Source organism: Neofelis nebulosa, chromosome 15 (assembly GCF_028018385.1).
Source record: "Neofelis nebulosa isolate mNeoNeb1 chromosome 15, mNeoNeb1.pri, whole genome shotgun sequence".
NCBI classification, from domain to species: Eukaryota; Metazoa; Chordata; class Mammalia; order Carnivora; family Felidae; genus Neofelis; species Neofelis nebulosa.
The window spans coordinates 10800602-10814460 of record NC_080796.1 but is presented as its reverse complement, the minus strand read 5'-3'; the positions used below and the strand labels follow the sequence as shown (position 1 = coordinate 10814460).

Genomic DNA, 13859 nt, shown 5'->3' with positions numbered 1-13859 from the left:
GAAGGCACCCCGGGAGCCATCAAGGTGGAAGAGACGGTCACTTGTCGGCCAGACCGAGGGCCCCAGACGGGCCACCCTCACCTGGATCAGCAGAGGCTGATGCCGTGGCCTCCCCCGGCTGGTACGGGCCATGTGCCCCCGCGGCCGCCCTCAGCACTCCGCCTCCACCCCGTCGCCGCAAGCTGGACACCGCACTGTAACCACCGGCTCCACACACACGGCGTCTCGTTCGTCTCTGCACACCCATGGCGCCTGACACGCGCAGGAACGACGAGGGTACGAACGACGAGTGTATGCACAGGAGCCAACGCACAAAGGAGTGAACGAAACAAGGTCTGGTTTTGCACGCTGACCGAGAAGCGGATGGGAACGGAAGCGAACACTCGGGAAAGCAGAGTAAGCCGAGTGACTGGGGGATGTCGATCCCACGCCCACAGAAGACACCGCAGCCTTTCCTCCGGCCCTCTCGCTGGCACTCACCTGTACGGCTCCATAGTCCGAATTCCGTAGAACAAGGCCTCCTCCAGCAGACCCAGGTTGATGCAGGCGTCCATGGCGCAGTCGAGCACCTTCAGCTGGTAGATGTTGATATCGGGAAGCCGTTCCGAGTTGCTGCTGATGATCGCCTGGCACATGGCCAGAACCTGCTCCCACTCTGTTATTAACCTTAGTTAAGGATTCATTGTCTTCAGCCAGAAAACAAGTAAAGTGTGATTCTCTAACAGGCTGAAGAGCTCCCAGGCACAGGAGGGAAGGAAGAGCCCATTATTTTGCACAGATGAGCTGCCTGCAAACACACTCGAGAAACAAAAACATGTAAGTGGCGTCTCAGACAAGTAAATTCTGTTTTTACATCAACAAGCCATCTTCCACGCAAGCCTGTACTTTGGGGGATTAAGATACCCAAAGAACCGTTCTTTCTTCCGACTCCTGTAAGCGTTCTCTTTACATCCAGGCACGGAGTGAATACAGCTGTTTATTAAACTGGACTACCAGTTAGGTCCAGTTGAAATTATGCATGCCGTCAGCTTCCATTACAAAACTGGTCTGAAATTAAAGAAGCTTCAGGCAGATTCCGTGTCTAAGAGAAGGAGCTCATTTCTGCTTCTGTGTCGTTTGAACCTCGGGCATACGTGAAACCAAGCCCACAGCCACTCAGTGGCCCACGGGAGGGGAAGCAGGTTGAACAAGTACATCCCCACTGGGCCTCATATTGAAGTTTCTTTTTTTTTTTTTTTAATTTTTTTTTTTTTAACATTTATTTATTTTTGAGACAGAGACAGAGCATGAACGGGGGAGGGGCAGAGAGAGAGGGAGTCACAGAATCCGAAGCAGGCTCCAGGCTCTGAGCCATCAGCCCAGAGCCTGACGCGGGGCTCGAACTCACAGAGCGCGAGATCGTGACCTGAGCTGAAGTCGGACGCTCAACCGACTGAGCCCCTGAAGTTTCTTGATTATAAAGCAAAAGTGATCCAAGCCTATACTTAACCAAAAAAAACCAATTCATATTTTGAGCCCCCAAAGCACAAGATAATATTAAGAACATGGCTCCTGCATGTAAACCGTGGGCAGGGCGAATGATGCTTTAAAAAGGGCAGGGAGAAGACCCGATACCCACTTAGGAGCAGCTCTGACTTTCTGACTCGTTGTGAACCCAAAACTCACTCCCGTGGGACTTCGGTGTGATCGCACTTTTGACAACGGCTATTACTCCCCGTGCTGTTCCAGAGGGAGTCGGAGGACTGAGCGCACGGTGTATGGAGCATGCTCTGAATCCCTCCCAGGTGGATCACTCTGGAAGCACGGCGGAAGGCAGCTCCCTTCCTGCACAGCCTCCACTGCTGGTGTCAGATGAGGGAAGGCCACAAGGACGCCGGCCTGGGGCTGGCCCTCCCCGCCTTCAACCTGTGTGGCTCCAATCCATCTGCTTTCATGTGCAGAATTCCACTGGGGCGAAATCTGCACTCGGTTTGCAGATTTCAGACGCGACAGAAATGGCATAGCCTTTGCAGATAAAGCTGGATGTCAGTGTGAGCTACTTCTATCATTTGTCAGATCTGAGGCTCTGAGGATGTCACCCAGGTGAGCACCTAGGGGACAGGAGCCCTGATCGTGACCAGGCGTAAGGAAAACGGCTCAGCGGACCGAACCCCCTCCTACCCACACCCCTCACCTCCAGCACACAAGCCAGCCTCTTCGCGATCAGTGCCCCTGACCGAAGCCCTCTCCATCCTCCATTGGGCTCTCACACCGCACGCCCGCCCTGAACGGTGCACTTCAGTGCCCCTTTATCCCACCCTCCAGCAACATCTACCGCTCCCAGCCTCCATGCCGGCCAGGCGGTGCGGCCTTCCAGAACGTCAGCAACACTTGCAATAAACCAATCAAGCTGCCTGTGTGAGTGGGAACTAATGTCTTCATTAACCCTCTAGGAAATATGCTTCTCTTCGCCTAGAGGCAGAATACCTCACCCCAAAGGCACGACTTCCTTACTTAGAATCACAAGCGCCGCAATGCACAGCTGAGGGTCTTTACTTCAGACTTCTGCACACTACACTCTGTAATTTCAGCAGGAGTCCTGTCTCTGAGGGGTCGACTCTGCTTTCAGAAGAGGTACATTCATTGAAGAAAAGTGAGTCGGTGCCTTTCTTTCGTACCATCTGACACACATGTTTAAAGTGTGCCGAGTGTATCCCCAGAGGTTGGGGGTAGGCGGTAGCTTAGGCAGTGCACTGATTTTGTAACAGATTGCCGGGCTAACCTCTGTGGCTTTTCATTCCAGGATTAGATATATGACGAACTGTCAGGAGGAATGACTGTCTCTTACACAACGCTAGACATTTCTGTGGCAAGACTGTGCACCTTATTTGAACATTGTGTTGCTTGACCTCCATTGCTATTTGCCTATTCGTTTATATACGCTCCGACTCATTTCAAAGAGGTTTGAGGTGACAAGCCTTAGAAATAAAAACCAGATGTGATATTCTGCAGCCACTGATAGGAACACATCCACTTTATCCCCCAGCAGCCTGGAAGGGAGCGCGTGCCAATTTCCTTTCGTAACATTGGCAACTGTCTCCTGGCAAACAAGGCCAGCCTTTCCTGTAAAACACCCCAGTGAGCAAAAAAATGGAATAATTTTAACTAAGAGGCTTTTCCCCCAAGCTAATGTTGACATTGTATTTGCTCGAAAATGTAGTCACCGGCATTTGCTTGGTGTCGAGTACGATCCGTTCTGTTCCAGTGAGGAATTGCGCTCTAGACCGGAGCAGGGTGGAGAGCCTACCCGAAGCGGACAGAAGGGTCCCTCGGATACCCTTTTTCCTGCACGCTTTTCAATGACAGTAAGAGGAATGGTGGGGGAGGAAAAGGGGAATAAAGGGAAATCAGTCAACTCCTTGGAACCACCGAGATTTACTCACTTAGTATCATATTATTCTGCTTAAGTCCTCCACGGGCCCCTCTCCCCTAGAAAGCATCATCTCCGTGCACGGCCTGTAAGGCCTTGCTGGGGCGGGGTGCCCCCCCCCCCCATACTGAAGAAGCATGATCTGGAAACAGCACGTTTCTGCCCGTCTACACAGGCTCCCCGCTCTGGCGGGTGCCCTTCTTCATGGCGTCGGCCTGGAGAATTCCCACTGTGCCTCCCAGACACAACTCAGTGGTCACCTCCTCTCTGGAACCTTCTTTAACCTCCCAGAGCTGACTACTCTGCCTTTGATGCCTCTCAAATACATATTTACCAAAACAGGTATTCATTTACGTGTGAGAGTTGTGAGTGCAGGGTTGTGTCCTCTTAATAGACCCTCCGATCTATTCCACGATTAAGGGTGGACCAAAGGCTGGGTTGTGACTGGCAAGGTGGCAGGCACAGAGTCAGTTTGCAGTGAAACCCAACTGTAGCAGGGTCATCAGGGCCCTAATTCTACCGCATGGGACAACAGAGAATGACCCTACTTCTCTAACTGTAACGGTTCTGAGCCCAAGGAGGACCCCCTCTCATTCCCAGATTTGACTGTTTTCCTAATAATGCCAATCCTTCCTATGGACAGGGTTTCAAATTCCACTGGGATCCTGGCTCCATTCTTCAAAACCGATTCCAATTTTCCTACACCTTTCTTAACACGTCCTACCCTAAAGTGAACAGAAAACTACAGATATGATCACACAAAAAGCATCGCCTTTCTTACTTTCTATTCTCTATTAATACAGCCTAAGATCACAGTAGTTTTTTGAGGGGTTATATCATCCTTGTAAACTTTATTAAACTTTGCTGTTTACTAAAACCCTAAAATTGTTCCACATGTTTTGCTATTGCTAAGCTTTATGTATATTTACAGACTTAAGCTTTTTGACCCAGATAGAAGATTTTATATACGTTCTTGTTGCATTTCATCTTTTTGGATTCAGGCATCATTCAAACCTTCAGGGATCATATCAGCCCCCCTCTGCCATCCTCCCCACTATAACCTTTGGGAATGTGATGACCCTGTGCTCCATGTGTTCACTCAAGGTACAGAGTCAAAGGTGGAAGAGAACTGGAGGCGGGGGGACAGAGAATTCCAGAGTGACAGGGACCTGGGTGGCAGCATTTTCTCATATGGCTGTTCAGCCATTTAGGAAGACGTCCGGCCAGGCTAGCATCCAGCATCAATTTCTTGGCCACTTCTAACTGAATCTCCTTCTGGAATCTACATACAAACTTTGCCAAAGAAAGCTGGGACTCCCTTGCTCTTGGCAAACCCTGCAGCCTCGGGCTGATCACAGCTTCCTTTTTCCTTCCTTTAGTAACCAATTACAGATTCCTTACCCAACCTGCAACAACAAACAAACAAACAAACAAACAAAACCCACCCACTGGGTACAGATTTCAGAAATTACTTGTTTCACCTTTGAAGGTAAGAACATCTATCTATCCACCTCTCCTATTCTTTACATTGCTTTCAAGAACACCTCGTCTGCAGATTTTCTTACTGATGGGGGTAAGAATTTCCCCGCGGCATCTGAATGACATTTCGATCTTTTTCATCTTGGTCTATTTCTTCTTACCGGGTGGTTTCCCTCTGTTGCATTTTTGCTCAGGTGACCTCCCCTACTGGAAGCGACCCCCTCCTCAGCCTCTGCCCATCCAAACCCTGTCCCTGATTTGGGCCACCTTTCACTCGGCATAACGTCAGCGTAGCCTCCCCACATGGCCTCCAGCATAAGTGCTCTCTCCTACTCTCTGAACTCTGACCCCCTCATGGTCCTTACTGTTTATGCCAAGAAAATTTATTATGTGGTGACTCCCACTGCCATTGTAGTTGTGGTTAATTTAATATGAAGCTTCTAGATCTGAGGGTCAATGACATTAAGCTATAAGGATTCTGAGTTATTCTTTCCCAGAGATGTAGGTTATAGGCAAAGGGAATTTAGAAATTTGTTACCTTGTATACAGACTACTATTTACTGTCCAATTACTGGTCATGACTTTTGATTACTCTTGAATGGTGGTGAGGTACTCACACTGACCCGGCCATGGCCTTCCCTAGCCATTACCCAAACTGTTGGCAGGGATTGGGATGCAGCCTGTGACCATGACACAGAATGAAGCTCACTGGCTCACACAGAGGTCAAACCGTGGACTTGGGTTTCATTAACACCAAGCTCCAACCAATAAAGAAGCAATCCCAAGGGTACAGCTCAATCCACAGGTAAAAGGATACTCCAATGTGCCTTCAGTTCCTCAATTTTTTTCAGCGACTCTTGAACTTCCTTCCATACTTGCTCATCACCAGTAAGCATATCAGCATCCTGCCCAGGCCAAATTAAGAGAACAGAAAGAAAGACAAATTATTTAATTAAAAAACAGGCAAAGGAAAAAAAATGGACAAAGGATCTGAACAGACATTTTTCCAAAAAAGATATACAAACGGCCAATAAGCACATGGAAAGATGCTCAACATCATTAGCCATTAGGGAAATACACATGAAAACCACACGGAGGTATCACTTGATACCCATCAGCTTGGCTATAAGGATGTCAAGAAAAAACATAATACCAATGTTGGTGAGGATGTAGAGATACTGAAACTCTCATATATTACTGGCAGCAATGTGAAATGATGCAGGCACTTTGGAAACTAGCCTGGCAGTTTCTCAAAAGGTTGAGCAGAGCTTCCATATCATTTAACAATTCCACTCTAGATACCCGAGAGAAAGGAGAACCTGGGTTCACACACACAGTTGTGCGTCAATATTCATAGCAGCATAATTCTAGCAAATAAGGTGGAAACGACCCAAATGTCCCTTAGCCAATGAATGGATACATACATATATATATATATATATATATATATATATATATATATATATATATATATATATATGTAATATATATTACTAATTGGCTAGGGAGGGGGACGGGGTTGGGGAGAACTGGGCAAGGACCACTAATGAGGATGGAGTTTCTTCATGGGACAATGAAAATGTAAAATCCACTGTATTAATGGTTCTACAACTCTGTAAAAATACTAAAAGCCACTGAATTGTATACTTTACGTGACTGAATTGTATGCTATGTGAATTATATCTCAATAAAGCTGATATATATCAGGAAGAGTAAGAGGGGCAAGAGAAAGAATCATTTGTTTGGAGACCAAAGATAACTTTAACCAAAAATGTTGTTATCAATCAAAACGGGTCTAGGAAAGAGTAAGAGGAGTACAATTACACCCATGTGAACGAATTTTGACTTCTGCAAAAACTAGAAAAAAGAAAAGGGAAAAAAGATACCCAACATTTTAAAGAGTAATTCAAAACAAAATAAAAGTGTAGGTTACCATTTATTAAATGTTTGTCCTCTGGGTTAGTAAGCAAGTCCTTTACTCTTCCTGTATGTCCACATTTTAGGAGTTCAGTAGCCACATGTGGCTGTGACCACCATACTGGGCAGCGCAGATACAGAATAGTTCTGGCATCACAGAAAGTTCTGTTGGACAGAGATGCTTTAAGGAGGCTACTCAAAGCTTAAGAAATTGTCATCAGACACCATTCAAAACCAGGTATTCGATATTCATTAAACTCTCGATGGGTGTCAGGGAGAAGAACCATCTCAGGAAGTTATATCAAATCATGGCCAAATCACGGCAAAGGTGCGGGAGGCAGACATTTTCAAACAATGGAGGTCTCCCTGGAGATTTTTGCATGCCTACTAGAGGAGGTTTATACAATGACCCTTGTGAGAACCACCATCAGAGTAAGCCTGTGTTACCGGCAGGAAGATAACACAGCACACAGGTCTGCCAGGGCAGAGAACAAATGAGGGCCACAGAGAGCCACAGAAAAGAGATCCCACAAACAGGGCGAGGCAGCAGGTACACATGTGAGGAAATATGTGAGCTTGTGTGAATGTGTCTGTGTAGGAGGGCTTCATGGGTCTCTGTGTAGACATGTCGTGCATATGAATAATAATATTGGGTGGTTTTTAAAAGGAATCCAGTGCTTGCTTCGACAGTACATATACTAAAATTGGAACAATACAGAGAAGATTCGCATAGCTCCTGTGCAAGGAGGTGATGCAAATTTGTCAAATGTTCCATACTTTTTTGATTTCAGTTCAGGTCACGATCTCCTGGTTTGTGGGTTTGAGCCCCACATCAGGCTCCATGCTGGCAGTGTGGAGCCTGGATGGAATTCTCTCTGCCCCTTCCCACTCCTTCTCTCTCTCTTCTTCTCTTTCTCTCTCTCTCAAAGTAAATAAATAAACTTAAAAAAAAAAAAGAAACCATAAGTGGACCCTGCTTTTTTGGGTAAATTCTTTTTTTTTTTTTTAATATTTAAAAAAATTTTTTAACGTTCATTTATTTTTGAGACACAAAGAGAGCACAAACAGGGGAGGGGCAGAGAGAGAGGGAGACGCAGAATCTGAAGCAGGCTCCAGGCTCCGAGCTGTCAGCACAGGGCCCGATGCAGGGCTGGAACTCACAAACCCGCGAGATCATGACCTGAGCCGAAGCCGGCCGCTTAACCGACTGAGCCACCCAGGCGCCCCTTGGGGATATTCTGTGTAAGAACCTAGCTTTCTATACACAGGAGAGGAAACAAAAATGAATTGCTTTAAAAAAGGTAAACATCAACCTCCTTCTAAATACCTGCCCTAAGTCCACATTTAGCTCCTAAAGCCTCAGTCCCACCACTTCATTCTGAAGCAACTTGTTAGCACCTTCCAGATAAAGCCCACGTGTTAAATCTTGACAACCATGGCGGTTTAGGATGACATTTTCCTGTTTGATATTTCGCTACTGGCAGCTCAAGCCTTAGGCTCTAGGCAAAACGTCTTGCTTCTTAGACTCTCCGGTAGGCGGCACAGATGCCCCCAAAGATGTCCACGTCCTGATCCCCGGAACCTGCACACAGGTTTGGGTACACAGCAAAGGGGAATTAAGCTGCAAGTGAGATTAAGGCGAGTGCCCTGGACTCCCCAGGTGGGCCCAAGGGAATCACAAGGGTCTTGCAGAGTGGAAGAGGCAGGCAGAGTAAGAGGTCAGAGAGATGTGACGGGAGGACCCAACCTCACTGTTGGCTAAGAAGGCGGAGGAAGGGACCCACAGACCACAGAGCACAGGCCACCTGCAGAAGCCAGCAAAGACAAGGATACAAATTCCCCCTGGAGACTCCGCAAAGGAAGGTAGCCCTACCAAGACCTTCATTTTAGCCCAGGGACACCGGTGTCAGGCTTCTGACCCACAGAACTGCAAGACAATAAATCTGTGTTGTTTCAAGCCACTGAGTGTGTGATCGTCTGTTACGGCAGTCATAGGAAACTAACACAGTCCCACATACTTGCTGTTCTTCTGGTCACTGGCCCTTGGCACATGCACCTCCCTGCAGCTGAAATTAATTTTTTTTTTTAATTTTACAGAGAGTGGGGGGCGGGCAGTGAGGGGCAGAAAGGGAAAAAGAGACAGAATCTTAAGCAGGCTCCACGCTCAGTCTGGAGACCAACACAGGGCTCAATCCCACGACCATTTATCTATTCAGTCAGCACCTACTGAGGACCTACCTAGCACAATGCTCTAGGCACTGAGAATAAAGCGGTAAAGAAATCCTAGTGTTTTCGCTGAAGAGGTGGGAGGAGCGTGGAATGACCGAAAAAACACACACGTAAAATACTATTTGTCGGAGGGAGAGGGACAGGGAGCACTGGCCCCAGGGAGTTCCATTTAAGCAGGGTTATCCAGGAAGGCCTCGCTGATAAGATAAAGGTCTGGGAGAGGTAGAGGGGTGGGAGATAAGAACTCCCGGAAGAGGGGCCAGCAGCTAGTGCCAGGATGCCGAGGCAGGGCTGGCCCGATGTTTCAGAGATAGCAAGAAGGCCGGTGTGGATAGAGGTCCTCAGCTGCAGTGTGTGTGCATGTCATATCTTTCCCATAAAAATTTTTTAAATGTTTATTTATTTTTGAGAGGGACAGAGTGCAAACAGGGGAGGGGCAGAGAGAGAGGGGGACACAGAATCCGAAGCAGGCTCCAAGCTGTCAGCACAAAGCCCGACGCAGGGCTCGAACTCACGGACCGTGAGATCATGACCTGAGCCAAAGTCGGACGCTTAACCGACTGAGCCACCTAGGCGCCCCGCATCTTTCCCATTTTAGAGTTAAATATAGGTCTTATTCTTCTTTGATCCTGCCTCTCCCAAATACCAGCACAGAGCATGGTATGTAACCAATGCCCAGTTTAATGTCTCTAGGATGGGTCTGGAAGATAAAAATTCACATTTATTTGGCAATGACCTGGATGTCTCGTGTATGTATTTCAATCATTCGTCACAACATCCTCATAGGGCATCAACACCTATAACCCACAAATGAGGCACAAGATAGCCCTAATGCTTAATTAACTACTACAAATGTCCTTCTGTCCCTAATTGCCAGAGGTGAGATTCAAATCCAAGTCTGTCTGGCCTCAGAGCTCAAGCTCTGAAAGATGCAACAGGTCTTTGAGGGGGTAGCTTCAAAATTCTCTTCAACCCGTGGTCCCAGGATCTTCCTAACAGCAGCACTTGGAAAAGGGCAATCAATCCACCAACATGGAACCCATAGTGGATCTTGTTGTCTTCCACAAAACGGGGAGAGACCATGGCCCTCATGACCTCAGGGTAAGACAGAATAATTTCATATGGGAACTGTACTCACAACTAAACCTGCTCAATAATCTGACTAGCTATTCTTTGGGTTGAGCCTAAGACTTCATCACCTACCAGAGGATAAGGCAAGCTTTGAATCTGTTTCCAAACACTCAGAAATCGCTCCTGAGAGCACTCTATATTGGAGTGAGACAAGCGGCATTCACTAATGGCTAACCGTCAGTTCCCTGGAATGTTCCACGATGATGAGAGCATGTATTCACTACATGCTCAGGTTCCCAACTCCCCCCACTCCCACAGACTTTGTTATATTCTGTGACTTCTCCTGTGACTGTCCCCACAATAGGGTCTGTCTCTCCTCTCTCCACACCAAGGAGGGGTACATTCAATAATGTGTGTACATATGCATATACACACGTGTTCATATATACAGGAAATATATGTGCATAGAAACTACTTAGGGAAGCATAATTTACATCTATTTCTTCAATTTGCAAATATAAGAGTAAATTATCATGTTCTTTTTCAAGGTCCCTGAGGTATAAAACCAGTAAACTTATATCCTTATTTCACTATTTCTTATCCGAACACATCCAAGATACTTGCTATCATTCAAGATAGAGTTATTTAGGGGGAAAAAAATCCTTTTTGAATTTTAGCTTTACTATGTAAACAGGGCTTGAATGGGTAAGTCCTGAAATTTGTTTCCAGTAGGTGGAAACATTCATTTTATGCATATATATATATATATACATATATATGTATATATATGTATATATATATGTGTGTGTGTATATATATATATGTGTGTGTGTATATATATATGTATATATATGTGTGTGTGTATATATATATACATACATATATGTATATGTGTATATATATACGTATACATATACATACATATATGTATATGTGTATATATATACGTATACATATATATACATATATACATATATACACGTGTATATGTGTGTGTGTGTGCATATATATATATATTTTTTTCTTCTTTTAAATCAAACGTACCATTGTTGAGTTTTCTACAAAAGATAACAATAATTCAGACTATAAGCAGAAGGGCTTCTGAGAAGCTCACTCTGCTGGGAGATGATGGAGATAATTCAGGACATGTCGGTTCCAGGACCGGTAATAGCACCTCTGCCCTGACTGGCTGGACGTCCCTAAGCGAGCCTTCCTTTTCCTGGGCCTCAGCTCCCTCACCCAGAAAATAGGAAGTTGGCTTGGATAACCACCACCGTTCCTTCCACCTGACCACTCTAGAGGCTGAAGTAAAACACAGCCCGGTCAGCTCTACTTCTGGACCGCTCTCTTGCACAGTTCCAGAAAAGTCCTTAAAGAGCGCGTCTTCACTTGAACCAGTAAAAACATGGCAAGAATTCCTTGGGGGCAGAAGTATGGCGGCTGCTCCCAGGATGTGGTAAGAATGAGTCTCCCAAGTGTCTCCCTTCTGTGGCCTCCCAAGCTCCTCTACTCATCACCCCCATTTCCCCGCCGGGGGCCAGGTGCAAGCTACTCCCCACAGTTCGAGAGTCCATTCTCTAGATACCTGGTTCCTTCTTACCCCCATTCTTTCCTCTCACAGCCCCACCCCAATCTGACGCGCCCCGGGCTCTATCTTACTGCCACGATACCAACGCCTACTCTTCAACTGCAATCCTTCCCTCTGGACTCTGGAAGGACCTGGACTGCAGTGCCTGTCCGTCCCCTGGGTCACCACTTCCATTCACTTCTTTGGTTTTCTTCCCACTTGTCCCAGAAGGACCGGCCCCAAATGTCCTCATCAGGAAATCTTGTTCTACTTCTGCCCTCTGAGTTAGCCCAGCCCCCCCCCCCCCCACCCCCCGGACAACTGCAGCTACCCAGTCACACTCTGCACACCTCTCTCAGCATGGAGCTGTCATTCGGGCTCGGCCTTACTGTGTCCCCCGCAAGCCTCAGAACTGCTCGAGGGACCATGACCCAATCACGTGTGTTCCCAGTGCCAGCATGGGACGTTATTTGGTACGTGTTTGGTGACAGAGTAAACGAATGGAGAGAGACACATGATCTTTGATCCACGGGGACCAGTATTACAAGAAAACACGACTCCACAACAACAGGAAAGAGAATCTCAACCAAGGAAACAGAGGCTGGTTTGTTTCACACCATGCTTGTATCCTGACCTGTTTCTCATATTACTACGTCACGACTCTGTGGGAAAAGGCTACGTTTCCACTGTAGCTGCCGGTATTTGCCGGATGCCCAGAGACCAGTCTAGAACATAGCTGTGAACCCTCCCCCGGCATAAGAAATCCCTGACTGGCTCCGGAACCAGGCTCTCTGACAACCGCATCCCAGCTATCTGGGGGCAGACTGTGTTGATTCCTGGCTCCTCCCTCTGACCTCCTCCTGAGAACCCCGTTGCTCACTTGGCCCAGAGGCCCCTGCCTCCATCTGACCCTGAATGGATCAGTGAGGCCATTTAAGTTGCCTCAAACACAGCTGCTAAATCAATACCCTAGCATCATTCCTTTCGCTGTGGAAAAAAAAATAGGTGCCAGATGATATGAGATAATCTCACCGCTACATAAAAGGGTGCCACTCAACACAATTACATTCAATCGGCCAAGTGCTTCCTTTGGGTTTCAGAGTAGGAAGCATACCTGCCAGGCGCCAGTGGGGGATTAGAAATTCGAGTTTCTTCAACTGGATAAGGTTGGAATTCAGCAAGGCTGTCCGTCCTTGGGAAAAACCATGGGCTCTATCAGGCTCAAACATCGGATGCAGCCATCCAGATCTACTCTGTACCTGAAACACTTAAACAGATGTGCTCACTCGGCTCACGAGGGCTGGGTGCCGGAGCTCCTGCACTGGGCTGATTTCAGATGGTTCCCATTAAAAGGAAAAGGAGAAAAGCAATCTCTTCCAGTACTTCCTGTTATCCAATCCTCCTGCAAAGCCTAATTAGATTGGATTGGAGGGAGATGAGTATAGGATGGGAAATAAAATTACCGAATACTTACAAACTTTTCCAGTAATTCAAGAATTCTAGTGTCTCAAAAGAAGGAGAGGCTTTTTTCATGTGTTTTGTTTTTAAAGCAAAGTGAGATTCAAACATAGTGTCTGCACTTAGGGGAGAGATGGAAAATCTTAAAGTTCAAAATCTCGAGGGGAACAAAGTTCAACCTGAAGAGCCTTGACTGAGGTACCCTGGTTCATGGATAATGTACTGGGACTAACAGATTAATATACAACATCATTCAAAACCTTTGTGATTCACAGGAAACATCTCTGCTGGAACCAATTTCCACCTCCTCTGGCAAAAACAACTGAAAGCAATTCAGATTTAACTTGAGGGGGAAAGTGGCTCTTTCGTAAAGTGGAAAAAAGAGTGGTTAAAAATAGAGCGTTCATTCTCCTATCAACGGCCCACAAGTCAATGGGCATTATGGATTCAAGAAGAACGTGAAGGAAGGAATGTTCTCCGCCCGAAGCACGTTCAACTTGCAGCACGTTCTAATCAGCAGTTAACAAGCGATTGTACACAACAGTTAGAACGTGGCAAGAGGGACACTGGATTTACGGTCCTAAAACGTAGAGCCGAGTCCCTGTTCGTGATCTTGGCAGGGCAGTTGTCCTTCCTGAAGCTAATCTTCAGTGTAGTAATTCTCTAGCAGCTGCACCTTCTAACCCTTTCTTGTGCACCCTCTAGAAGTACCAAGGTCACGAATGGCAC

At 46.7% G+C, this 13859-nt stretch overlaps 1 protein-coding gene and 1 non-coding gene across 4 annotated transcripts in view; one reads left to right on the top strand and one right to left on the bottom strand.

Annotated features, from left to right (window-relative positions):
* The window catches only part of SMYD3 (SET and MYND domain containing 3), a 701652-nt gene that overhangs the window by 104484 nt on the left and 583309 nt on the right, over window positions 1-13859 (bottom strand). For all 3 annotated transcript variants that reach the window (XM_058701738.1, XM_058701737.1, XM_058701739.1), the window contains 2 exons: window positions 5706-5793; window positions 481-655 (listed from right to left, as the gene is read on the bottom strand). In XM_058701738.1, the coding sequence (XP_058557721.1) occupies window positions 481-655; window positions 5706-5793 (263 nt within the window). The remainder of the gene's footprint in view (window positions 1-480; window positions 656-5705; window positions 5794-13859) is intronic.
* On the top strand, window positions 7480-7586 carry LOC131496705 (U6 spliceosomal RNA). The gene has a single exon (XR_009254633.1). It is a non-coding gene; the product is annotated as a U6 spliceosomal RNA (small nuclear RNA).